Raw genomic sequence first — 26,616 nt, 5'->3', positions numbered from 1 at the left:
GTGTCCAGGCCCACCTCCCACATTCCACAGCCCCGGCTCCTCCGCTTGCCTTCCCACAGCCCACAGCCTCCTCCATTTCCTGTTGTGCTTGTGGAGCTGCGGGAGTTCTCTGGGTTCTGGCCTCCCCCCTCCTCCTCCCATGCCTTTCATCACACTTTCCCAAATATTTGTCCTGGCAGATAACAGCCTGGTATTGGAACTGTCACCCGGAGGACAGGCTGTCAGAGCTGGTAGGCTGCTGGACACCATCCAGCCCAACTTCCCCTCCCTCACTGTACAGGCGGGGAAACTAAGACCCGGAGAGAGGCTGGGGACGCAGCCGAGGCCACATGAGAGTCACAAGCAGAGCCAAAGCGAAGGCCAGGACCCCAAGGCTAAGTCCAGGATGGAGAGGAGACAGCCTGTGGTCATGAGTGCCCTTTCAGGCTTGGGACATGGTGGCTTTTGACTTCAGCCTCTCGGACATGAAGGCTGGGTGGCCCAAGCTGGGGGTCATTCTGCAGGAGCCAGGTGGTGAGATAGGCCCTGGCGCTGCCTCCACCTGCCCTGGGCCCTGACTCCTGTTTAACTCTGCAGGACACCATGCGGCTTCCGGGTGCGATGCCAGCTCTGGCCCTTAAAGGTAGGTAGATGGGAGATAAGGTAGGGGACCCGGGGGGCTGTGGAGTGGAACCCTGGAGCTGGCAGGGGTGATGTGTGCTGGTGGCAGGCACACTGCCCTGCTCTTCGGCTTTAGTTTCCAGGATTTCCAGTGGGCTCTGTGGAGGCCTCCAGCTGCCAGCCCTTCAGCCCAGAAAGCGTCAGTGGGCCCCTGCTTGTCCAGAACCATCAGCTCAAATCCTTTGATTGGCCCTCCAGACCCCATCCCACCTTCTGGCACACACCCCTGGCCTCCTGTCCTCTGTCTGGTGGATCTGTGGCACCCGGCTTGGACCCCTCATTGGCTGGGAGCTTCCAAGTCCCTGCTGGGCTTCTCAGCACACCCACCCCTCACTCCTGCCCGTTAACATGTCTTCAGCTCTGCAGGGGCTGAGCGGCTGACCCAGCAATTAATGACCAGCCAGCAGCCTGCCCAGCAGCTGGCCATAAGATGGACTGGCTGCCTGACTGCCCACCTCCCCTCCTGATCTGTATCACCAAGGGGCATGGAGGGCGTGGCCTGCAAAATCCTTCTCCAGGGGATATCACGGAGGGGGACCAATCACTTGACACACACACACCCCCAACCCCAGTTCCCTCCAGCCCAAAGGGGCCTCAGCATCTTTTCTGCCCCCACTCTGAGCTACCTGAGCCCCTCCCTCCCATCTCTCTCCCACCCAGAGCCACCTCTGGGCCTTGGGCAGAACCTGGGCAGTCGGGGGAGGGGGTAGGGAGCTGTAGGGAAGAGGCTCAGAAAGTGACCTGGGAAGCAATGCAGGAACTGGAGGCCAGGGAATTGCTTCCCGAGGATTTCCTGGCCCCTTCTGGTGCCTACTGCCTACACACGGCACTGCTGAAGGATTCAGAGGCTGGGGTCTAAAGGGACTGACGTAGGCAGTCCGGAGGAATCCATGGGGCCCTGGAGCTGGGCAAGCAGTCCTCAGAGCCATGGCTGGAGAGCCCCAGTCTGTCGGATAAAGGAGCTGTGCTCCTCAAGGACTTGAGGGCTGTGCATACATGGCCTCCTCGCTGCCTCAGCCTTGGGAGAGGTGCTGAAGCCCCTGTTCCCTGATGTCTGATACCTCCTTTCCCAAAGGCCAGCTGCTGTTGCTGCCCCTCCTGTTACTGCTGGAACCACACGTCTCTCAGGGCCTGGTCATCACACCCCCGGGGCCAGAGCTTGTCCTCAATGTCTCCAGCACCTTCGTTCTGACCTGCTCGGGTTCAGCTCCGGTGGTGTGGGAACGGATGTCCCAGGAGCCCCCACAGGAAATGGCCAAGGCCCAGGATGGCACCTTCTCCAGCGTGCTGACACTGACCAACCTCACTGGGCTAGACACGGGAGAATACTTTTGCACCCACAATGATTCCCGTGGACTGGAGCCCGATGAGCGGAAACGGCTCTATATCTTTGTGCCAGGTAAGGGCCCCCAGCCTGTGTGACCACTCCTTACTCCTCTTGTCAACTGGAGGCATCAGGGGAAGTCCAGAGAGTGCTTTAGTTTGTTGTGAAATGCAGCCATCCTAGAAAAGCAGACAATCGTGGAACCAGCCTGGCTCAGTCCAGGAGTGTGTTCGCCCCCACTCCTTGGTCTGGATGATCTGCCTGCTTCCTGCCAGTCACCCCATTCCTGCCTCCCAAGAACTCTATATTCTCAGCTGCTTCCAATCTGCTCCCTCTTGACCCCACATCCCATCTTCCCCATTCTCCAAGCTCGAGATATCAGCTGGATTTCAACTTGTGACTTGCCTTCTTTCTTACCCTGGCACTGTCAATATCAAGCATTAGAGCTGAGAGGGACCAGCTCTCACCTCTGATTTATGCTCCTCTGGGAGCATCCCTATTCTGTAATGGGGAGACAGAGGGCCAGAGACGGCAAATGACTTGCCACACAGCAATTCAGGGGATGGCCAGAAACCCAGTTCCCCTGACTCATTCACTGCTCTACTCCTGGCAGATCCCACCATGGGCTTCCTCCCTAATGATGCCGAGGAACTATTCATCTTTCTCACGGAAATAACTGAGATCACCATTCCATGCCGAGTAACAGACCCACAGCTGGTGGTGACACTGCACGAGAAGAAAGGGGACATTGCATTGCCTGTCCCCTACGATTACCAACGTGGCTTTTCTGGTATCTTTGAGGACAGAAGCTACATCTGCAAAACCACCATTGGGGACAGGGAGGTGGATTCCGATGCCTACTATGTCTACAGACTCCAGGGTGAGCCCCCTTTCTGGCCTGATGCTCAGCAGAGGCAAGTATAACCCACCACAGAGGAATAGCCCTTTACAGTTTACAAAGTGTGCGACTCCACTTCCCAGTGGATTCTCCCCACAGCCTTCGAAGGGAGATAGTGTTTTCCCCATGTTACAGATGAGGAAACCCAGGCGCAGAGAGAGGATGGGGTTTGTCTCCTGTCGCAGAATTCGATAGTGGCAGAGCTGGCCTGTGTTACATGGTCGGTGAGGGCACCAGCTTCAGAGCCAGCTGGGTCGAAATCCCAGCTTTGCTATTTCCTGTCTGAGTGACTTTACACAAAGCGCATAATCTCTCTGAGCCTGCTTCCCCTCTTGTAACGTGGGGATAACAATGGCTGCCTATCTCATAGGATCAATTGTGAAGATTAAACAAAATAAAAGATGGAGAGTACCTGGCACATGGTATGTGCTCAATACATTTCTCCTGTACATAGATCTCCAGAGGGTACTTTGATTTCCAGACTGTTATCCCTTCTAGAATGTCAGCTCCATAAGAACAGAGATTCTGTCCACTTTGTTCACTACTGTTGCTCCAGTGTCCAGAATAGTACTTGGCATGTAGTAGGTATTCAGTAAATATTTGTTGAATGAATGAATCTTCTACATTAGTCATCCTTTCCCTCTCTAGCCCCCTACCCTCTCCCCAAGCTGAAGTGCTAGTGGCTGGTGGTGACTTCCCCAGACCTAAGCCAATCTCTCTCCACCAGTGTCATCCATCAACGTCTCTGTGAATGCAGTGCAGACTGTGGTCCGCCAGGGTGAGAACATCACCCTCATGTGCATTGTGATCGGGAACGAGGTGGTCAACTTCGAGTGGACATACCCCCGCAAAGAAGTAATGTGGGGCCAGGCAGGGGTCGAAGGAGGGGCAGGAACAGGTGGATATCTGGCTTGCAGACTGATTTCTCCCCGGCCCCTCTTGATTTGGGGGGCCTGCCCAACCTGTTGCTGCAGAGTGGGCGGCTGGTGGAGCCGGTGACTGACTTCCTCTTGGATATGCCTTACCACATCCGCTCCATCCTGCACATCCCCAGTGCCGAGTTAGAAGACTCAGGGACCTACACCTGCAATGTGACGGAGAGTGTGAATGACCATCAGGATGAAAAGGCCATCAACATCACTGTGGTTGGTGCGTGCCTTGGGCTCAGCCCAATCCCCAGTCTGAGCTGTACCCAGCGCCTGTCACAGCCCCGGGGTATAGTCAGCCACACTCCAGTGCAGCCCTAGCTAGCCTCTGTGCCAACCAAAACCCCAATTCCAGGATAAACCCAAACTGAAATGCAGTGTCAGCCCCAAATCCAACCCTATCTCAACCTAGACTTTTTGACTAGCCAGCGCCCCAGCCTCAACCTGACTTCCAAACCCAACTGCCATCCCAGGTCCAGGAAGCCCCATCCCCAAATTCAGCCTTATCACTAGTTCAACCTTATCACTAGTCCCAGAATCAGTCACAATACTGACCCAGGACAGAGAACTGTTAGTACAACTCTGGTCCCAACCTGGGAGCCGGCCCCAACATCCACGTTAGCCACAAATTTGGGCCCCTTCTCCAGGCCCCGTCCCCAGCCCAATTTCAACCTCGGCTCCGGAAACTCCATGGCCGGCAGGGTCCCCAGGCCTGAAGCCCCACCCCACAGGCTGGCCTCCTTTGGGATTCAGTTGGTGCCCTGCCCCCAGGGCCCCGCCCCTGATGGTCACCCCTTGCAGAGAGCGGCTACGTGCGGCTCCTGGGAGAGGTGGGCACACTACAATTTGCTGAGCTGCATCGGAGCCGGACACTGCAGGTAGTGTTCGAGGCCTACCCACCGCCCACTGTCCTGTGGTTCAAAGACAACCGCACCCTGGGCGACTCCAGCGCTGGCGAAATTGCCCTGTCCACACGCAACGTGTCGGAGACCCGGTGAGCAGCTCGCTCCCCCACCCCATTCTTGAAGTTATTTTTCTTTGCAGCCGCCAGGCAGCCCTCGGCTTTCAGCCACAAACCTAGGCCCAGTTTTCTGAGAGCATATTAGGTGCCAGGTGCTGGGGATGCTGCAGCGACCAGAGCTGACAGTTCATCCCTCCTAGAGTTTCTAGTCTAGTGGAGGAAACAGACGTCGGTCAGATGATCACCCAGATGTTTAGTTGTCCTTGTGATGGGTGGGGCCAGCAGTAGCAGCCAAGAAGTAAACTGGGGAAGAGGGTGCCAGGCAGGCCACTCATGGCCTGTGGTATCCCTGAGGCTGGAGATTTGCTGGCTGACAGAGACTGTGATAGGTTAGGATGGAGCAGTGTCCACCTTTCTGAAGGGGAGAGAAATAGGACTTTCCTTCAGCGCTCCCCACCCCCACCCACAGTTCTTCTCAACCCTCCCTCTTGGCCTAGGGGAACCGCCTATGGGTGAGGATTTACGAGACCTGGTTTGAGTCCCGGCTCTGCTACCAATGCCGAGATGACCTTGGCAAGCCCATCCCCTCCCTGGGCCTTGTTCCTGTTTATACCAGGAGGGTGGGGAGAACTGTAAGAGTCCTTCCGACTCTGACAGCTGCCTTTCCTGCTCCCCAGGTATGTGTCAGAGCTGACACTGGTTCGCGTGAAGGTGGCAGAGGCTGGCCACTACACCATGCGGGCCTTCCATGAGGACGCTGAGGTCCAGCTCTCCTTCCAGCTACAGATCAATGGTGATGAGCACGTCCCTCCCCATGTCCCTTCTTCCCCTCCCTGCCCCCATTCCCTCTCCCTTCCTGCACTGTCCACCCACCCATGGGAGGAGTGGGAGAGGGAGCCTGGAACTCAGGAGATGGATTCTAGGCCACTGATCCACTGCCGTGTGAACCTGGCCTCTGGGCCTCAGTTTCCCCAGCTGTATAAGGAGGCCATCTGGCTAGATTGGTGTTTCCAAAACTTCAGGCACTTAGGTACCAAGGCCATGATTTTCCCTTCTCACATTCCACTTATACTGTACTATTAACTCAATAGGTATTTATTGAGCAACTACCATATGCCTGTCTGTTCAAGGTTCTTGAACTTCCCTCCCTGCCTTTGTGCAGCTTGCATCCGAGTAGGGGAAGACAAACACTAACAGTAGGGAGGAAAACCCCAGCAAATTACATAGCTTAGAAGGTAACTAACACTGCGGGAGAGGAAAAACAGGGGCCGGGTAGGGAAAGTTGAGAGTGCTGGGTGCAGAGTGATGGTGAGAGTTGCATTTTTGATACAGTGATCAGGGCTGAGGAAGTGACATTTGCATGAAGACTTGAAGAAGGTGAGGACATTAGCTCAGTGGATATTTGGGGAAAGGGTACCTCGGGCAGTGCAAAGGCCAGAACAATCGCTGAAAGGCTTGTGTGGTTGGAACAGGGCTGGTGGGGAGAGTGGTGGGAGATGAAGTCAGAACGGGGATAGGGCAGTGGGGGCTGGGAGAAGGGCAAATCGCATAGGTCTTTGTGGGCCTGATGCAGACTTCGGCTTTTACTATGACTGAAATGAAGAGCCATGGCAGGGTTTTGAGCAGAGGAATGACATGACAATGACTTAATGTTTTGTCAATTGACTTTCTAAAAACAAATTTATTTTGAAAGACAAAATGTAACCTCTCTATTGTAGGTGGAAAATCGGCATCACATGTCATAAATATAAAGCAACCACTAAAATAAATTCAGAGAAGAGCAAACAATGCTATTAAATGCTGGCTTCATGAGCTTGGTGGTCCAGGACTCTGAGCTTGAGGCCTAGCCTCCCTTTGTTAAAAGGGAAGATTAGCAAGTCTCAGAGAGGTGTTAAAGACAGACCAGCACCCTGCTGAGGCGTTCCCTTTGAAGTACCCAGAAGGGAACCCATCGGTTTTCACACTGATTCCTGGTATTTAATGTTCACCTGCAGTCTACAGCCCTCCTCCCCCAAGAGAGACTCGGGGCCAGGTCCTGGGGTCAGTCCTGTTAACTGTCCTGACCCTCCTGCCTCCTGACCCAGTGCCCTCTCCATGCAGTCCCTGTCCGAGTGCTGGAGCTAAGTGAGAGCCACCCTGACAGCGGTGAACAGACAGTCCGCTGTCGTGGCCGGGGCATGCCCCAGCCGAACATCATCTGGTCTGCCTGCAGAGACCTCAAAAGGTGAGCAGACCCAGGCCTCAGTCTCCCAGTGTCCCCAGCTGGCTAGAAAAAGCTCGTGAAGGTTATCTAGTCCCTCCTGTTCTTCTTGGCATATTGTTCCAGGCATGGAGTTGCATCCTAGGAGGCCAAGTCACCACCTCCTTGGTCCTACTCTGTATGACCTAAATGGTCCCTTTTCCTTACCTTTACCCCTGGGCAGTTTGGCCTAGCAAAGTGCAGGGTCTGAACCCCAGAGATCTCACCCACCCTGTAGATCAGTTCTGCACTCCTGGCCAGGCTGATTCTAATGTAGTGGACAGAGGCAGGATTCAGTGCAGGTTCTGCCTCTACTCCATACACTGTGTGACCCCGTGGGTCAAATAAGAATGGATTTTGCAATCAGCATTGTCAGTTCTGGGGTGGGAGCACCCCCTGCTGACCAGTAGAGGGAGCATAGGAGGAGCCCGCTTGGAAACAGGCAGTGGGACATAGGAACTGGACACGTCCTGCCTCCTTCCACCAGTTTCTCCTCAGTTTCCCTGTCTGCAAGGGGAAGGGGCTGGCAGCCAACCCTACCGGCTCTCCTGGCAGGTGTCCACGGGAGCTGCCGCCCATGCTGCTGGGGAACAGTTCCGAAGAGGAGAGCCAGCTGGAGACTAACGTGACATACTGGGAGGAGGAGCAGGAGTTTGAGGTGGTGAGCACACTGCGTCTGCAGCACGTGGATCGGCCACTGTCAGTGCGCTGCACGCTGCGCAACGCTGTGGGCCAGGACACGCAGGAGGTCATCGTGGTGCCACACTGTGAGTCCCCAGCCTCGGTGGCCCCTGACGATCCCAACCCCTACCTTAACCCTGCCTAATTGGTACTGTGCCCATGTACCCACAGCAGGCCAAAGGAGTTAGCATGCCCAGGGGCAGACAGGAGCATTGTGAAACCCTGTTGTGTACATGCATAGGAACACGTTCCAGCATACACAATATGGGTACACACGTGTACAAACAGAAGTCTATAAACCATGGATATGAATATCCTTCAGTGTGGTGTACATATACTATATGTAGGTCGTAAGCCATGTACATGAGCATGCCTGTTCCTTGAACATAGGTGCAAATCCTCTGTGTGTAGATATGTAAATCGTCTACTGAAGAATGCCCAATCTCCAGTCACTCCTGTAAAGCTAGAGTGTATGTGTATAAGCATACACGTGTGCACTATGCCTGTCCATGTGTGTAAACCCACCACGTGTTTGTAAGCCATGTACATGAGCATGCCTAACCCCCAGACATCTGTTTAAACCCACAGTGTATGTCTGTATGCATGTACCTGTGGGTACACAATTCCTATACATGTGTACAAGCAAAGCATGTACAATTCCTTTGCATGCATGCAAACTGGCATAGTGCATGTCTGTAAGCATATAATTGGAGCACACCTTTCTAGAAAAGTGTACAAGCATAATTCCCATACACATGTGCCTACTGTACAATGCACATCTGTTAGCAGGTACACATACATGTGCGTGTGAACAATGCCTACCAGTGTCTTGATGCTTTTGTGTATCTACCTGCCTGTCCTTATGCATACATGCACCTGTATGAGTGTGCTTCATTTATTCACCTTTCTTCTTCATTCGATAAATATGAGGACCCAACTTCTCATTGAAGTATAAAGGTCAAAGGGCTCAGCCCTGCCTGGACCTCCTAGTACCCATAGTCCAGAGAGAGAAGGCAGACAAGGAACTTGGCAATTCCCCCTGGGATCACCACATTAGGGGCAAAGCCTGGAGGGAGAAGGGGTCCCATGCCCAGCTATGGGATTCAGGAAAGTAGTCTAGAAAAGGGACCTTCAGGTGAAAACCTAAAAAATGACTAGGAGTTAGCCTGGTAAGGAATGGTGTCCCACTCAGAGGGAATGGCCTGTTTAAAAGCCCAGAGGCAAAATGAGTTCCTAGAAATGAAAAGAATTCAACTCAATCTGGCTGGAGGATTGAGTGTGTGGATACTTAGGGGCTGGAAGGGCGGCAGATAAAGGGGAAGGAAGTGCTGTGGGATGCAGCTACAGGGGTCGGCAGATCTAGAGCAGGCAGGGCTCCAAAGGCCATGTGAGGTGTCTTGGTCCCTGTGTATGCAGGTCCTTGGGTGTGTTCATGCACGTGCCTGTCTAGAGCTGCCTTCTGTCCCCTGCCGTGTGGTGGATGGGTGGGCTTCTTTCATCCCCTCATTTCACCCATGCTCCCACACATGCATACACATTCTCTGAGCAAGTGGGTATCTGGGCAGACAGTGTGGACAGCCTGAGTGGAAGACCAGCTCTGAGCCAAGGCAGATGTGACACTTCTGTGTGACTAAAGCCTGAGCGGGAAGCTGAGCACCAGCACACAGGGCCTAGGATGGCTGCAAGAGGGCTCTTTCATGCCTCCAGTGATGGCTGCCTAGAAGATGCAGGCTTCCTTCCCAGGACCGAGATGTGTGACGAGTGGGAGGAGGGAGGAGAAGAGGGATGTTGATCTGGGACCCTGAGGAGGAAGGCATGGCCAGGATGGGTAAGGGTAAGGGAGAATGGATAAAGGGTGAAAGACGAAGTTGGAGAGGGAAGCAGAGGTAGAGTCGTGAAGCCTCTGCTTTATGTGCCATTTTAGGATTTTGGCCTTTTTCCTTTACTGATAACATGGGGAAGCATCCAAAGTTTTTTGTTTTTTTTTTTTTTTGAGATGGAGTCTGGCTCTGTTGCCCAGGCTGGAGTGCAGTGGTGTGATCTCGGCTCACTGCAAGCTCCGCCTCCCGGGTTCAAACAATTCTCCTGCCTCAGCCTCCCAAGTAGCTGGGATTACAGGAGTCCATCACCACGCCCAGCTATTTTTTGTATTTTTAGTAGAGACGGGGTTTCACCATATTGGCCAGGCTGGTCTTGAACTCCTGACCTCGTGATCCGCTCGCCTCGGCCTCCCAAAGTGCTGGGATTACAGGCATGAGCCACCGCACCCAGCCTGCATCCAAAGATTTTAAGCATAAGAATGGCATTCACTTAGTAATTCAACAAATAGTACCAGATACCTACCATGTGCCAGGTGTGGTTTTAGGGACTGAGGTTATAGCAATGGATGGGGGAGGAGGAGGTGGGACAGGACTCCTTGGGAAGCAAAGAAGCACAAATGGGGGACAGAAGAGGAGGGAATGAGTTCCATGAGACCTCATGGGTGGCCAGCGGAGCAAGGCAGGGGAGAGGCAGGTCTGGCAGGGGCGGATGGGGAGAGTGGGAAGCTGTACAGCAAAAAGGCTGAGGACTTGAGGGTGGAGGAGGCTTGAGGCTTGTAAGGGCCAGTGTGAGCCCCACTTTGTAACTACCGACCGTCACCACCCCAACCCCAACTGGGCCCTTTGGGTGAAGTGGGGAGGAAGCACCCTCCATGCTGAGGTCTGGATTCATCAGGCTGGGGGTCTCAGCCATTGCTCCCTCAGTGGCCACTCACTCAGTCCACCAGCCACTCGGTCAGGCATGGAGCTTGGAGTCTGACCGAGCCATGGCAGCCCCAGCAAGGGTGTGGACTCAGGGGAGAGGTAAGCCACAACCCAGCCCTCAGGGGCTCCAGGGCTATTGGGAGGTCCAGGCAATGGACAGGAACCCAGAACAGGATTTGCACCCCGTCCAGAGCTCTGGCAGCAAGGCCAGACTGACTGGCAGGGCTGAAGGGACATGGAGGCCAGCAGTGATCTGAGTGGAGGTAGTTACTGAGGGGATGGGGTATTTACAGGACAGTCTGAACGTGTGGCCTAGAGCGAGAGGCTGAGGGTCTGACACTGCAGGCTGATGGGGAGGTGGGCGCTTCTATTCTGGACAGGATGTGTACGGAGGGATCTGTGATGCCAGAGATGGGGTGAGGGGAGGGCAACTGCCCAGTTTGCTCATGGCCTGCTCTCATCTCTGCCTCCAGCCTTGCCCTTTAAGGTGGTGGTGATCTCAGCCATCCTGGCCCTGGTGGTGCTCACCATCATCTCCCTTATCATCCTCATCATGCTTTGGCAGAAGGTAAGCCCCTCCCTGGCCTAATGGGTGAAGACTGGCACATCATTATTTTGCATGAATTCCACCCCTCTGCCCTCCTTGAATGCTGCATGATCTGGCCACATGCAGGGCTCAGCATGGAACTCAGGTGGGGATTTACGTAGAGTGACGCTGGCTGTCCAAGCTTCCTCCACCCCCAGCAGTCTGGGCCAACCTGAGCCTGGCCCGAGCTATCCAGGATTCCCTTCCCCTACTGTGTCACTAAGTCCCCGGGTCCTGCTGAGGCACCATTCCTCTCATCCTAGCCATGGAGCATGGGACCTTTGAGGTGGACTGCATGGGCTCCAGGATTCTTCCAGCTCTCACCCATGGAGAACCTGTGATTCTACTGAAATGCGTTCTGATCCTATTAGTCTGTAATTTCAGTGTTCTGCTTTGAGATTTTACCATTCTGTGATTCCAACATTTTAAACTTCCTAAATCGGGATTGCAGCACCTCATGATCCCATCATTCTAAAATTCCAGTCCTGTGGTTCCAACACCCTAAGATGTCAACATTCTAAGCTTACATCTTTCTGACTCACCCAGCATGGGGAGGGCCATCCGCATCCAGCCGAGTACCCTACCTGGTGTCACTTTCTGGGGTCATCTGCTCTACCACTTCCATCTGAGGAGCAGCTAAGGCTGGGAGAGAAGCTAGAGAGGAGGTTCTCATGAGCCAGGCCCTCCGTTGCCAGTTGCTCCTCAGTGTGCCAAATCCTGAAGCCTCCCCTGGGGTCCCTTGGTCCCTGTTCCCTCTGAGCCCATGAAGACCTTGGCTCAGTTGAGCACTTGCTATGTGACTTCAAATATGCCCCTGCCCCTCTCTGGGCCTCAGGGTCTCCTGCCTCATGTGTCCTAGACGGATGAACCTAATGGGCCTCAAGGCTTGAGATGCCCTCTGATAACTAATTCCTGGGGTTGGTCCTCCAGAAGCCACGTTACGAGATCCGATGGAAGGTGATTGAGTCTGTGAGCTCTGACGGCCATGAGTACATCTATGTGGACCCCATGCAGCTGCCCTATGACTCCACGTGGGAGCTGCCGCGGGACCAGCTTGTGCTGGGTCAGTCCTGGGAGGCCTCATGTGGCAGTGGGGGGACTCAAATTGGGTGGGAAGACTCTCTGAGGTCTGGTCCCAGCCTTGCCATGACTAGCTATGAGACCTAAGGCTGGTGTCTTGCCTTCTCTGGCCCTCCATCTCCTACTATGTACAATGAGAGCAAGACCATCCCCCAGGAACTGCCTAGCATTGAGGTTCTATGATTCTGTGACCTTGTGAGATGGGATCCCTATTGGCAAAGGTGGAAGGATTGAGGACAGGCTGAGTAGCAGGCCTGGTCTGGCTGGGGAAGCTGAGGAGGTACAGAGAAGCGTGCTCCCTTGGGGAGGGAAGAAACTTTCCAGAGATTAAAGATGGGGCAGAAAGCAGGCAGGACTTAGATGAGATACCAGGAAAGACAGGGAGGCACTGTGGTTGCAGGAGTGTGTTCAGGGAATACCCTGAGTCCAGGGTGGTTTAAGTAATGTCTAGGTTGACCTAAGAGAGTGGCTCTTTTCCCTCACTGGGCAGGAAGGGTGACAGCGGCTGAGGGTAGGGGAGTGGGGGGAGGGGTGCAGCTGGGGGAGCGGTGCAGCTTCCTGGTAGGCCAGGAGCTAATGGATCATCTCTGCACCAGGACGCACCCTCGGTTCTGGGGCCTTTGGGCAGGTGGTGGAGGCCACGGCTCATGGCCTGAGCCATTCTCAGGCCACGATGAAAGTGGCCGTCAAGATGCTTAAATGTGAGTAGTCCTTGGAGCCCTCCACATCTGGGCCCTCACCTCTCCCTGCCCCTCCCCACACACTTAGCCTCTCCCAGGGTGGCCTGATGCTGATTTGCAGGCACTAGAGGGGCCATCACACTGCAGCAGGCACTGCTCCCGAGTCTGGGTCTGTTTTGGGAAAGAGGGTTCCTCACCCTGGCCTCCTTGGCCTGCCTCCCCCTACGCTGGCATCTTCCCCTCCTCAGAGTGTGGGTGCTCACCCCCGCCAGGCTGCCTGGGTCTTGCAGCACAGGGCAGGGCAGAAGAGTCAGAATAGGCTCCTGTGGTGGGGCCTCCATGGAGCCTCCATGACTGGGCCTGGCCGGGGGCCGCCATTTTCCTCAGCCACAGCCCGCAGCAGTGAGAAGCAAGCCCTTATGTCGGAGCTGAAGATCATGAGTCACCTTGGGCCCCACCTGAACGTGGTCAACCTGTTGGGGGCCTGCACCAAAGGAGGTACCGAACCCACTGCCCCAGAGGACTCAGGGAAAGTGCCCACCACCAAGGCCAGGCCCCGCCTACCCCCTCCTCAGGCCTCGCACAACAGCACACTCCCGCTGGAGGGTCCATGCCCACCCGCTCCAGCGCCCCCACTGCACGCTCCCAGAGCACGGTGGGGTTTAGAAACTCACAAAATCACGACACTGTCACGGCTGAAGGATTAGTCAGGTCACCAGTCCCAGCAGCTTCCAGACCATGGTGTTGGCTGACACTTTTTTATTTTCCCAATACATTTTGAAAACCAATAAATAACAGCTCACATGACATTAAGATGAGTTATATGCCCACCATCGGAGACCACCAGCTTGCTACTTGGGACCTACCTTCGTTTGATCACAGAAGAAAGTCTCTGTGGCCAACTGGGTCTATTTGAAGCTCTGATTGCCAGTTAGGCTGAAAAAAAAAAATGTTATCACCATTTGCAGCTGCTTATTGTGAGATTTGGGATTTTCCTCGGCATTATGCAACCAAAATAAAATACAGAAGTATGTTGGGTACATAGACTTATTCACATTTGCAATGATCACTCATTTCAACATTTTCATTTGCGTAGATATCTTCAAGTTCTCACTGACTGACTTTAAGTAAATGCATTGTAGTTGAATTTAACTACTAAAGTGATCATTGTAAACAGTGGCCTTTATCTGCTTTCTATACTGGGCTCCAAAGTAAGCTTTAGTTTGAAAACATATCAATAAGAGCCAACACTGCGGGCTTGCCACATGCCCAGCCAGTAAAGACATCATCCCATTAATCCTCATGACAGCACTTTGTGGTGGGTTTAATTAGCCCCACTTAACAGCTGGGGAAGGTAAGGCTCAGGGAGACTAAGTACCTTGCTCTCCGCCACAAAGGCGGGAAAAGAACCCAGATTTGCAAGGCACTAAAGCCTCCTAGCCGTCATGCCAAAGTGTCTCTCCCACATCCAGCCCCTGATTAGCCTCATGGCCTTGAGGGGACACCTGAGGCCTCCGTAGGGACTGTCCCTGAGCCTGTCCCTCCGCAGGACCCATCTATATCATCACTGAGTACTGCCGCTATGGAGACCTGGTGGACTACCTGCACCGTAACAAACACACCTTCCTGCAGCACCACTCCGACAAGCGCCGCCCGCCCAGCGCGGAGCTCTACAGCAATGCACTGCCCGTTGGGCTCCCCCTGCCCAGGTACCAGGAGGGAGGCCAGGGACTGAATCTTTGGGATACCTGAGGAGCACCGCTCCTTCCCCTCCTTTTGTCCAGGAGGAGAAGCTGAGGCTGTGACAGGGCAGGGGACAGAATCACTCCTGGAGCTAGGGCTGTTCCACAAGATGGTCCACCCCAGAAGAGGGAATAACAGTAATGCCAGGCCCTGTGCTGCTAAGCCCTCTACAGATGTGACATGCCATCCCTGTGTCATGGGTGTTTGCCCTTCAGTCCAGGGCACGCAGTGATGGAGGAGGGGGCAGAGGCTGTGGTGAGACGAGAGCCAAGTCTCCCAATTTGCACAGTGGTGCTCCAGGCTGTGTTCCTTTCTGCAGCCTCTACACATCAGCCTCCACACTGCCTCTCAGGGAGCTCAACTCCTGTCTTTGTCTTTTCCAAAAAGAACATTTCTTAGTTCTTTTGCTGATTACAAAAACAAAGACGAGTACCTTCAGAAAAGCGTAAAAGGCCTTAAAACTCACTCCTGCCCTCTCCAATGTTTTGATCAATTTCCTTCCCATCTTTTTCCTGCCCATAGAGACAGAAGTTTGTAGAGCCCCACAGCTCTTTGGGGAGCTGATGCTACAGGCATAGGTATCGGGGTGAATCCTGGCTGCCTATGCTGGGTTGCAGCCAGGCACTCCCATGGCCAGGTGGCGCTGGGGAGGCCACAGGAAGGCGCCTCTGAACACACCCATCTTGTGACCTTTGTCCTGGGGTGCTGTAATCGCCTGTGGGTGTGAGCTCTCTGGGTTCTGTCATTTTGGTAGCCTCAGTGCCCAGCTTAGCCCAGCAGGTTGGTTGAAAAGGCTCGATCCATGGGCTTTCCTACTGGTATAGACTGAAGGAAGATGAGTGAGTGTGTGAGTGAGAGAAGAAATTCATGAGTGGCAAGGGGCAGGAGGGGAGGGGAAGGCAAAGCCTGCAGGCTCTCCTGTGATGATCCTTTACCCCCAGCCATGTGTCCTTGACTGGGGAGAGCGATGGTGGCTACATGGACATGAGCAAGGACGAGTCGGTGGACTATGTGCCCATGCTGGACATGAAAGGAGACGTCAAATACGCAGACATCGAGTCCTCCAACTACATGGCCCCTTACGATAACTACGTTCCCTCTGGTGGGTGGACACAGTGACATAGTACCCCACACCCACACAGGCTGATGCTCTTCATATGCCCAGCCTTGCCAAAAACCCTGAGAAGAGGGGAGCCTCATGCCCATTTCATAGATGTAGAAATTGAGGCTAGCCACCTGGCCAAAACTGATCTGTGGTGGACCCCTAAATGGAAGCCCTGTTTATGAATCTGGAAACATGCATAGAACCCACAGGGAGGGAGAGAGCAGGGATGTGGGAGGACCTGGCCTTTTGTCGTGCTAGGGAAAGTGATCTACTCAGCTTCAGCCCCAGGCTGGTCTAGTGTCTCTGAGAGGCAGGCAGGCCAGGCTGGGCCAAAGTGGCCCAAGGGCTAATGCCAAAAGGCCAATGAAGGCACCGATAAAGCAGGAGAACTTTGAGTTCGATATTAAGAAATCATTCTCCTTTTAGGGGAGACCTAGACGATCAGTAGCCACCTGTCTTGGACATTCAGTCTCCCAGGAGCCAAAGGGCAGGGGTCCTGTGGGCCAGAAGGAGACAAGATAGCAGGTGACCCTCTGCTTCTCCTCTAGCCCCTGAGAGGACCTGTCGGGCAACTTTGATCAACGAATCTCCAGTGCTAAGCTACATGGACCTCGTGGGCTTCAGCTACCAGGTGGCCAATGGCATGGAGTTTCTGGCCTCCAAGAACGTATGTGTGGTTTTGGTGGGGCAGAGTGGGGGCTGTGGGGAGGTGGGTCACTCAGCCAGCCAGCATCCTCCTAGAGCACACCAGGGTGGCCTCTCGCACGTAGGCAGTGTTGTATTTTCCTAAAGCCCTTGACATGGAGGGTCTTTCCCCACAATTGTCCCCAAGGCCCCAGCTCCCCTCTCCCCAAACCCAGTGCGTCCACAGAGACCTGGCGGCTAGGAACGTGCTCATCTGTGAAGGCAAGCTGGTCAAGATCTGTGACTTTGGCCTGGCTCGAGACATCATGCGGGACTCGAATTACATCTCCAAAGGCAGCGTGAGTACTTTCCCTGGCCCCTGCAGGGCAGTCACCATGTGCCTGTGACTGCAGGAACAGACTCCCTCCTGACCAGTGTGGCTGCAGCTCATAGGAAATCTGTGTAGGGCTCCTCGTGCCCTGCCCTGACAGTGGTGATGGGCTGTGCCTGCCCAGCTATGTGTGCAGGGACAGGAAGGGGAGCCTCCCAGGAGCGCATGGAGCAAGTATAGCGGTGGGGAGGGCTGGCTGTAATGGGTCCAGGGTGGGGGAAGGGGGAACAGGCTGAATATGTTGTTCCAGCGGTGGTGGGCAGAGGAAGAAGCCCAGGTGACAGGGCAAGAAAGATGAGCAGGTCACACACAGTAGCAGGGATTGGTCTGGTTAAAACGTGATCATCCTGCCTGTCTCTCATCTCCCCTCTCTTCAGCAAACCCCAGATGGAGGGACTCTAGGCCCAGAGATCAAAGGCAGCCAGGATAAGAGCTTAGGGGGTGCCTTGACAAGTCCCTGGCTCCCCCACTTCACTACTCACACCCTGGGGCTTTTCCACAGGGACAGGGGCTGCCTTGTCCCCAGCTAGTGAGAAAAGAAACAGCCTCTGGTCCTCTGGCCAGCACTGGGATGGACATGGGAACTGTGCTGGGCAGAGACCAGGGCCCTCACAGGGAACAGGAGGGAGAAGTGGTTGTGGGTGGCAGCTGCCAGCAGGTATCCTCCTCCCGTCCCAGGTGCAGAGTGGGGCTGAGGCCCTTCCTTGCACTCAGCACCTGTCCTGACCTCCCTACAGACCTTTTTGCCTTTGAAGTGGATGGCTCCGGAGAGCATCTTCAACAGCCTCTACACCACCCTGAGCGACGTGTGGTCCTTCGGGATCCTGCTCTGGGAGATCTTCACCTTGGGTACGCTTGCTTCCTCCTCCAGCCCTCAGCATCCTGGCCTGGTGTCTACCTCGGCCACTCATGCCTCTGGCCTGGTGGGGCTATGGGACGAGCCCTGATACAGGGATCCTGGTTCAGGTCCCAGCTCTGCTACCTTCTCCCTGCTGTGTGATGTTAGCAAATTCTTTGCCCCCTCTGGGTCTCTTTATCTCCCTGTCTGAGTATTGACAGGTTTGAACAGTGACATCAGAAAGCCTGCTTGGCTCTCACATTCTGGCTGTCTATCCTGGAGAGGGTTGCGGTCTCTGTCCAGAGCCCATGAAGGAGCCCACAGTTCCAAATGCCAGGGGCACTGCCCCCTTACCCATAGCAGGGCCAGCATGGCTCTCCTTGTCCTGTAGAAGAGGGTGCCCTGCCACTTTTCCACCCCTGAGCCTGTGTATCTCTTGTCTCTGCTCCCCAACAGGTGGCACCCCTTACCCAGAGCTGCCCATGAATGAACAGTTCTACAATGCCATCAAACGGGGTTACCGCATGGCCCAGCCTGCCCATGCCTCCGACGAGATGTGAGTGGAGCCTCGTGCATTTGGGAGGATTTTGTGCTGCAAACAATAGATATCCAACTCTACTGGCTTAAACCAAAGATGAGAGATTTGTTAGCTAAGAGATCTAGAAAGCCTTGGTGTAAGTGGATCCAGCCATTCAAAGGATGGCATCAGGAACCTCTTGTTTTAGCCCTGAGCTCTGCTTTGCTCCGTGTGGCCTCATTTTCAGGCCAGCATTGCCTAAATGGCTACCAGCAGTGCCAGCCTCATGTCCTACTGCTTGCTCCATAGTGCCAGCAAAAGTCCCAGAGCTGACCTTCAAGGGCTCAGGTGGGGTCACATGCCATCAAGAACCAACCATGGAAGCTGCAGGGCTGAAAACTATTGGCCAAGCTTCAGTCCTGTGCTCACCCACGCATAGTCAACCTGTGGAACCATGTGGAATGGGGGCTCTGAGAGGGCCTCCCAAGGGAATATCCAGAGGAAGGACCTCTGGATACACCCAGCCACCACTTCCCTCCAGCTCCTTTCCATGGCTCACCTTGTTCTGAGAGGCAGCAGCCTCCTGCTCCCCTATTCCTGCCTTGTCCCCTGAACCCTGGGCCAGAGACCCTGATCCTTCTCCTCATCCCCAGCTATGAGATCATGCAGAAGTGCTGGGAAGAGAAGTTTGAGATTCGGCCCCCCTTCTCCCAGCTGGTGCTGCTTCTCGAGAGACTGTTGGGCGAAGGTTACAAAAAGGTATGTTGAGGCAGGGTAGGGGTGGAGCACAGAGAGCTCTGGTGCAGAAGTCAGACACCGAGTACAAGGCTCTATGTGATAGGCTGGCATTTAGGGGACCACCCTTTGTCCTCTCTGGGCCTCAGTTTCCCTGCTGGTTCTAGGAGGGGATGGGCTGGCGCTATGAGTTTATTTTAGCAGCACAAAGCTTTATGAAATGGAATCCTACATGGAAGCTGATCGATTAGATGCAGGGAGGGGGCCTAGAGCCCTGTCTGTCCTGCTGCCTCCCTTGGGCCTTTGCATCCATACTGAACCGTGGGGCTCCTTCAGAAGTGTGAATAACCCCAGGTTACATGACCATGAACCGCCTGACCACTTGGATCCTGTCACAGGATTGTCTATCCAAGGTCCAAAGAGCCAGTAGGGCCCTGAAACCCTGCCCCGTCCAACAACAGGGGTCCAAGTGGGGAGGAAATACACATCGCCTTTGACACAGAGGCAGCTCCTTCTCTGGGTCCATTTCTCACCCCCCACTGCCCCCTGGGGATGGTCCCAGGGACCTGGGAGATGGAGTAAGGTCATCACCACTTCACAGCAAAGGAAACTGAGGCCCTGAGGAAGGAGGCTGAGGCAGCATGAGAGCCTGTGCCTGTCTGCTCTGAAGTGGGGGAAGAGTTAGAGTCCTGGGTGCTGATCTGATAACTGTCCCTCCCTGGGTGGTCCTGAGCTCACCATGCCTTGTAAGATTCTATGTAAGGTAGGAGGGCAGCTCAACCATGTGGCTTGGGCAAATCCCTTTCCCCTCTGAGCAGCGGGGGTCTTATTTATACAAAGGGGGATGGGCCCGGTTAGAAGCTCCCTGAAGGCATTTCTGGCCTGACCATCCCTGTTTCTTTGGTTCTCCCTGCCCCGGGAGCAGAAGTACCAGCAGGTGGATGAGGAGTTTCTGAGGAGTGACCACCCAGCCATCCTTCGGTCCCAGGCCCGCTTGCCCGGGTTCCATGGCCTCCGATCTCCCCTGGACACCAGCTCCGTCCTCTATACTGCCGTGCAGCCCAATGAGGGTGACAACGACTATATCATCCCCCTGCCTGACCCCAAACCCGAGGTTGCTGACGAGGGCCCGCTGGAGGGTTCCCCCAGCCTAGCCAGGTAGCCACTCTGGCCTGGGGCCAAGGAAATCATGTGCAGTGTGTGTGTGTGTGTGTGTGTGTGTGCTGTCAGGTTTGCCTCAGAGGTAAGTTACCTAGGGTAAGTACTTATCCCTACCAATGAACAGAAGAGAGAGTGGAACTCATTTGAACTTTGATGCCCTGAGGTAGAAAGGGCAGGCTAGTAAAAACAAAAGTATGGGCTGGGAATTTCTTGCAAGGTAGCTATTTCCTTTAAAGGAGCCCCCAGAGGTTATCTATACTCTCTCACCTCTAGGTCCTGTCCTAGCCCCAAGGAGAAGAAGCAAACCTACTTAGCATCCCCAGCACCCCAGCTGTTACTCATGGCCAGCCTGAGGCCTATGTTCTGTTCTTCAGCACCACGCCCTGGGGCCAGAGGGAGCCTGCTTGGTTGTAGGAGTCAGAGGTGCCTACAGGAATTCAGGACAGAATTCAGACTGGGAAGGAGATTCATGGTTTTCTTTTGCCTTGGGAAGTGGTGAAGTTACAGCTCAGAGGGGGCTTTCTAGGAGGACCCTGCTGTTGCGGGGACTTGATATTCACACAGGATCTCCCCTTAACTGGAGAGAAGGGCTCCCCATGAGGCCACGCCCACCTCCATAGCAAGATCCAGCCCAAGGTGAAGTGGCTGGAGCCCCAGGCTGGGGTACAGTCCCAACTCTGCCACTAGCTGCTATGAGACCTGGGAAGGCTTCTCCTCTGCGAGCTTCAGTTTCTCCATATGTGCCAGGAGTGCACACAGGCTTTAGAAGGCCCCAAAGGCCCTCATTGCTCTAACTGTTGAAGAGATGAACCATCCAACAGTCCCAGTGGATGGCGCAGAGGAGTGAAGTGCAGCGCTCATACAGCTTGAGGTGTGAATGCTCACCCTGTTTTGTGCCCTCAGACAAGCTGCTTCACTGTCTAAACATTGGTGTCCTCTTCTTTTTTTATTTTATTTTATTATTTATTTATTTATTTATTTTTGAGACGGATTTTCGCTCTTGTTGCCCAGGCTGGAGTGTAATGGCGCGATCTTGGCTCACCGCAACCTCCGCCTCCCAGGTTCAAGCAATTCTCCTGCCTCAGCCTCCCGAGTAGCTGGAATTACAGGCATGCAGCACCACACCTGGCTAATTTTGTATTTTTAGTAGAGACAGGGTTTCTCCATGTTGAGGCTGGTCTTGAACTCCTGACTTCAGGTGATCCGCCCGCCTCGGCCTCCCAAAGTGCTGGGATTACAGGCGTGAGCCACCGTGCCCGGCCAGTGTCCTCTTCTGTAGAATACAAACAGTAAAAGTACTGCTATTAGGCGGTCATTGCAAGGATTAAATGAGATAGCATACACCTTTAGGAGTGCAGAGGAGGGAGATGCTGGTGGGTGAGAAATGAGCTTTGGAGCCAGCTGACCCTGCTCCGAAGTTCCAGCCCCTGCACTTCCCTGCTGTGTGAAGTGGGGCAGTGATATAACCTCTCTGAGCCACACTTTCCTCACGGTGCAGGCCTTGCATAGTTTTCACAAGAGTTAAATGAGCCAGAGTGTGTGAAGCCTACGGTGCAGGGGCGGACACACCGAAGGCTCTTCATGACTGCTGCTGGAATCCCCCTGGGCTCCTTCCTAGCCCCTCACTCACTGCCTCTTTCCTCTAGCTCCACCCTGAATGAAGTCAACACCTCCTCAACCATCTCCTGTGACAGCCCCCTGGAGCCCCAGGAGGAACCAGAGCCAGAGCCCCAGCTTGAGCTCCAGGTGGAGCCAGAGCCGGAGCTGGAACAGCTGCCGGATTCGGGGTGCCCCGCGCCTCGGGCAGAAGCAGAGGACAGCTTCCTGTAGGGGGCTGGCCCCTACCCTGCCCTGCCCGAAGCTCCCCCTCTGCCAGCACCCAGCATCTCCCCGGCCTGGCCTGGCCTGGCCGGGCTTCCTGTCAGCCAAGCTGCCCTTATCAGCTGTCCCCTTCTGGAAGCTTTCTGCTCCTGACGTGTTGTGCCCCAAACCCTGGGGCTGGCTTAGGAGGCAAGAAAACTGCAGGGGCCATGACCAGCCCTCTGCCTCCAGGGAGGCCAACTGACTCTGAGCCAGGGTTCCCCCCAGGGAACTCAGTTTTCCCATATGTAAGATGGGAAAGTTGGGCTTGATGACCCAGAATCTAGGATTCTCTCCCTGGCTGACAGGTGGGGAGGCCGAATACCTCCCTGGGAAGATTCTTGGAGTTATTGAAGTGGTAAATTAACTTTTTTCTGTTCAGCCAGCTACCCCTCAAGGAATCATAGCTCTCTCCTCGCACTTTTATCCACCCAGGAGCTAGGGAAGAGACCCTAGCCTCCCTGGCTGCTGGCTGAGCTAGGGCCTAGCCTTGGGCAGTGTTGCCTCATCCAGAAGAAAGCCAGTCTCCTCCCTATGATGCCAGTCCCAGCTTTCCCTGGCCCGAGCTGGTCTGGGGCCATTAGGCAGCCTAATTAATGCTGGAGGCTGAGCCAAGTACAGGACACCCCCAGCCTGCAGCCCTTGCCCAGGGCACTTGGAGCACACGTGCCCATAGCAAGCGCCCGTCTCCCTGTCCTTCAGGCTCATCAGTCCTGGGGCTTTTTCTTTATCACCCTCAGTCTTAATCCATCCACCAGAGTCTGGAAGGCCAGACGCCCTGCATCTGTGATGAGAATGTAAATGTGCCAGTGTGGAGTGGCCACGTGTGTGCCAATATATGGCCCTGGCTCTGCATTGGACCTGCTATGAGGCTTTGGAGGAATCCCTCACCCTCTCTGGGCCTCAGTTTTCCCCTTCAAAAAATGAACAAGTTGGACTTATTAACTCCAAGTGCCTTGCCAGCACTAACATTCTAGAATATTCCAAGAGGTTGCACATTTGTCCAGATGAAGCAAGGCCATATACCCTAAACTTTCTGGGAGATTCCAGATCACACATCACACTCTGGGGACTCAGGAACCATGCCGCTTCCCCAGGCACCCAGCAAGTCTCAAGAACGCAGCTGCCCAGGCCTTGACTTAGAGTGACAGCCGGTGTCCTGGAAAGCCCCCAGCAGCTGCCCCAGAGACATGGGAAGACCACGGGACCTCTTTCACTACCCACGATGACCTCCAGGGGTATCCTGGGCAAAAGGGACAAAGAGGGCAAATGAGATCACCTCCTGCAGCCCACCACTCCAGCACCTGCGCCGAGGTCTGTGTTGAAGACAGAATGGACAGTGAGGACAATTATGTCTTATAAAGGACAAGAAGCTTCAGATGGGTACCCCAAGAAGGATGTGAGAGATGGGCGCTTTGGAAGTTTCCTCCTCACCCACCAGCTGCCCCATCCCTGAAGCAGCGCTCCATGGGGGTATGGTTTTGTCACTGCCCAGACCTAGCAGTGACATCTCATTGTCCCCAGCCCAGTGGGCATTGGAGGTGCCAGGGGAGTCAGGGTTGTAGCCAAGATGCCCCAGCACGGGGAGGGTTGGGAAGGGGGTGCAGGAAGCTCAACCCTTCTGGGCACCAGCCCTGCATTGCAGGTTGGCACCTTACTTCCCTGGGATCCCCAAAGTTGGTCCAAGGAGGGAGAGTGGGCTCTCAATACGGTACCAAAGATATAATCACCTAGGTTTACAAATATTTTTAGGACTCACGTTAACTCACATTTATACAGCAGAAGTGCTATTTTGTATGCTGTTAAGTTTTTCTATCTGTGTACTTTTTTTAAGGGAAAGACTTTAATATTAAACCTGGTGCTTCTCACTCACAGACTTTGTGGTGTCTCTCCGGTTTGAGTTCCTATCCATGGGGAGTGTGGAATGGGGCACATGGGGCTCACCCAGACCCAGACCCCCAGACAGGTCCCTTCAGCTCTGAGTCTCATTTCATTCAACTGTAAAGTGGGGATTTTCGCTCTCCCACCCCTCGCTAGAAGCTGGGGGGCCTAGACCTTGGGCTTGGTTCCCCAAGGTGGAAAGTGAGCAGGCTTTTCTGGCTCCGCAGAGCCTGGCCTTGAGTCGAGCAGGAGGGTGTGGGGCTGCAGGGCTGCTCCAAGGCTCTGGTGCTGAGGCACCTCACTGCTTCCACCATGTGCTTTGGCTTTGGCTATCAGCTGGGACACCCTCCCCTCCACTCCGCCCACAGGCCCGGATTGAGGCCAGTGTGCTCTGTGACAGGCAGCTGCTAGAGCCCAGATTCCAGGTCCAGGTGAGTCATGATCAGGCCCCAAGTAGAAGGGAAGATAGAGCGTCCAAAAGCGTGAGAGCACGAAGTGAGGAGAAGGTGGAGAAGAGAGAAGAGGAAGAGGAAGAGAGGAAGCGGAGGGAACTGCGGCCAGGGTAAGGACAGGGGAGGGAATAGGGTGGCGACCAGGCTGTGGCTTTGAGGGCAGAGGGGTATAGACCTGGCAGGACCCAGACCCCTCACAGCTGCAGCAGCTCAAGGGTTGTGGGGCCGGCATGAGTCATGGGCTCTCCTGCCGAGCCCAGGCCTGTGGGACCCCGGCAGCAACACAGGGCCAGGGGCAATAGGGCTGCTTGGGGGCAGGGGACAGAGTGCTAGGGCCCTCCCACCTGGGCCCAGAGTCCTGTACTTGGCTCACTTGAGGTGGACCAGGTGTCAGCCTGAGATCCATCACTGTGTGTCCTTAGCCCCTCCCTTAATCTGTCTGAGCTGGGGAAAGGGCATCTTCATTTGAGTGGGTGGGGGAAGGACCTCATTTTGGAACCACAGGCCTCCCTGGACTGCCTCCAGGAGTCTGGGGCTGTGGCTTCAAGTGGGGAAAAGAATGGAGCCATGGGACAGCTCTGACTCACAGGCCCAGCCGCCAACTCAGGGGCAGCTGAGCCACACCAGGGAAAATACCCGACGGCTATAAGGCCTGGCCATGCAAAGCCCACCATCCCAGGGGTCCTGGCTTCAGAAAACACCCAGAGCCTGTGACTTCTTTTCTAGCTGTGGCAGGAGCTGAATGATGTGATACCCAGATCCGCCTTGTAAAGAAAATAACTAGCCCACATTCCAGACAGGGATTATCTTTGCTGATGCAAAAGCCTTTGTCTGGAGGTCAGAAGATCTCAGCTCCCTGTGTCTCAGGCCTGCTCCTTATAGGAACTTGAGTGGATTACACCACATCAGGCCTCAATTTCCCCAGGGGTAAATGGAGCTAGATGCCACACTGAGACAAAGGATGATAAAAATCTGGCTACCACTATCCAACAGTTACTATGCCCCAGGGCTGTCTGGTTGCTTCACACACATTAGCTCATTTTACCTTCCCAACAACCCAATGACCCGAGTCCTACTATTATCCCATGTTACAGATGAGACACCAGTCCAAGCTGTTGTTGTTTTGTTTTGTTTTCGCTTTTCTGGTTAAAGAAGTTTATTCAAGGGCAAAGTGTGAGTGTAGTCTTCAGGAAACAGGAAAACCAGAGAATGGTGATCAGTGCTTCCCTGTGTGGGGCAAGGTGAGGATGGTTTATATAGCCAAAAACAGGGGTGGGTAACACAATTACATTTTCCATACAAAGGTTAACATAGAGCTACAACATTTGATTGGCTATTATTGACTACACTTCAAGGCGGCTGCTTAACACTCATTTGTAAAGAGGTAATGATCATCAGCGTGTCATTTAGTCCAGGTGTGAATAAAGAATGGGGAGCCTGGTTAAAGTATAACATCCTCAACACAAAAATCAGGAGGCAATGGTCAGAGAGCAGTCCTATGATGTGACTCAGTTTCCAGGGCTTAACTTTTCCCATTGGCATAATGAACTGGGGAGCTCCTGAAATTTTATTTTATTTTCACAAGTTTGATTTGTGTTCAAATCAAATCAAATGTACATTCAGGGAGGTTTTGAAGTGACTTGCCCAAGATCATCTGGTCGGTGTGGCAGGGGTGGGAGAGGAGCCCAGGTCAGACTGACTCCCAAGTCAGCACTCAGGGAGGTATAAAGTACCCACCCAAAGTTGCAGAGCTAGGAAGTGGGGAAGCCTGCAACAAAACTCCTGTATTCTGTCTCCAGACCTTCTGGTGCTGTGTTTCCCCAAGACAAAGGATAGGAAAGGGCTGGATGAGAAAGGAGAGCTAACATCATCTGAGAGCTAGAGAAAAATAATAAAAACTCACTTGTGGGAGGGCTTGGGCCTCTCAGGCCCCTGCGCAGAGGGCAGGCAGGGTCTGGGATAACCACAGGTCAGCCCCTGCTGGGCTCCTGCCTCCCAATCTCTCCCCTCAGGCAGGCACAGGAAAGACGGGTGAGCTGGGATTTTCCTCCCAGACAGATGAGCCACTTGGACTGCACAATTCTTCCGCCACCCCACTCACGGCCGGGGTTCTTGTTCCTGGAAAAAGAAGGAAAGACTGAAAGGAGCTATTTCTGCCGTGGCCCTGACCTGCAGCTGATGAGGGTCTCACAGCTCCCATTCACGTCCCTTCTTCTTTGAATTAGGGCACCGTCTCTAACAGGCCCCTTTTATTTTAGTTATAATGTTCGGTTTTACAATTAAAAATTATTTTTAATGGGCATCAGGATATTTCCTTCTGTCTTTGAATATGCCTTTTGCTTCTAATTTGTGCAACTATAACTTCATGTGAATCTCATGGATTTTGGCTTAGGCAAGTGGCTTCTATGTAATTAGCAGTGATTCCACCTTAATAAAGTCCTGTGATCTGACAAAAAAAAAAAACTTGATACAAGTATTTATGACATATATACCTGTATTTAAAAATCCATTACCAAAATACATAATATAG

The 26,616-nt window shown here is 54.0% G+C and overlaps 1 protein-coding gene across 2 annotated transcripts in view; it reads left to right on the top strand.

Moving 5' to 3' along the window:
* PDGFRB (platelet derived growth factor receptor beta) overlaps positions 1 to 23,627 on the top strand; it is a 41,858-nt gene extending 18,231 nt beyond the window's left edge. The window contains exons 2-23 of one of the 2 annotated variants that reach the window (XM_032158342.2): positions 577 to 622; positions 1,736 to 2,059; positions 2,598 to 2,864; positions 3,610 to 3,737; positions 3,857 to 4,031; positions 4,610 to 4,802; positions 5,447 to 5,562; positions 6,870 to 6,993; positions 7,564 to 7,775; positions 10,907 to 11,001; positions 11,950 to 12,082; positions 12,696 to 12,800; positions 13,167 to 13,277; positions 14,329 to 14,488; positions 15,464 to 15,624; positions 16,176 to 16,294; positions 16,488 to 16,610; positions 17,380 to 17,491; positions 17,937 to 18,036; positions 18,651 to 18,756; positions 19,658 to 19,890; positions 21,540 to 23,627. In XM_032158342.2, coding sequence (XP_032014233.1) covers positions 583 to 622; positions 1,736 to 2,059; positions 2,598 to 2,864; positions 3,610 to 3,737; positions 3,857 to 4,031; positions 4,610 to 4,802; positions 5,447 to 5,562; positions 6,870 to 6,993; positions 7,564 to 7,775; positions 10,907 to 11,001; positions 11,950 to 12,082; positions 12,696 to 12,800; positions 13,167 to 13,277; positions 14,329 to 14,488; positions 15,464 to 15,624; positions 16,176 to 16,294; positions 16,488 to 16,610; positions 17,380 to 17,491; positions 17,937 to 18,036; positions 18,651 to 18,756; positions 19,658 to 19,890; positions 21,540 to 21,723 — 3,321 coding nt within the window. In that variant the 5' untranslated portion in view covers positions 577 to 582 and the 3' untranslated portion in view covers positions 21,724 to 23,627. Of the gene's footprint in view, positions 1 to 412; positions 623 to 1,735; positions 2,060 to 2,597; positions 2,865 to 3,609; positions 3,738 to 3,856; positions 4,032 to 4,609; positions 4,803 to 5,446; positions 5,563 to 6,869; positions 6,994 to 7,563; positions 7,776 to 10,906; positions 11,002 to 11,949; positions 12,083 to 12,695; positions 12,801 to 13,166; positions 13,278 to 14,328; positions 14,489 to 15,463; positions 15,625 to 16,175; positions 16,295 to 16,487; positions 16,611 to 17,379; positions 17,492 to 17,936; positions 18,037 to 18,650; positions 18,757 to 19,657; positions 19,891 to 21,539 lie in introns of those variants that run through there. The other variant, XM_058440031.1, reaches the window with a different exon arrangement.
* Positions 23,628 to 26,616: the final 2,989 nt, after the last annotated feature.

The sequence above is a fragment of the Hylobates moloch genome, unplaced genomic scaffold, assembly GCF_009828535.3.
Source record: "Hylobates moloch isolate HMO894 unplaced genomic scaffold, HMol_V3 SCAFFOLD_6, whole genome shotgun sequence".
Classification (NCBI taxonomy): domain Eukaryota; kingdom Metazoa; phylum Chordata; class Mammalia; order Primates; family Hylobatidae; genus Hylobates; species Hylobates moloch.
The sequence above is the reverse complement of the archived record's forward strand: the minus strand, read 5'-3'. Positions and strand labels throughout refer to the sequence as shown.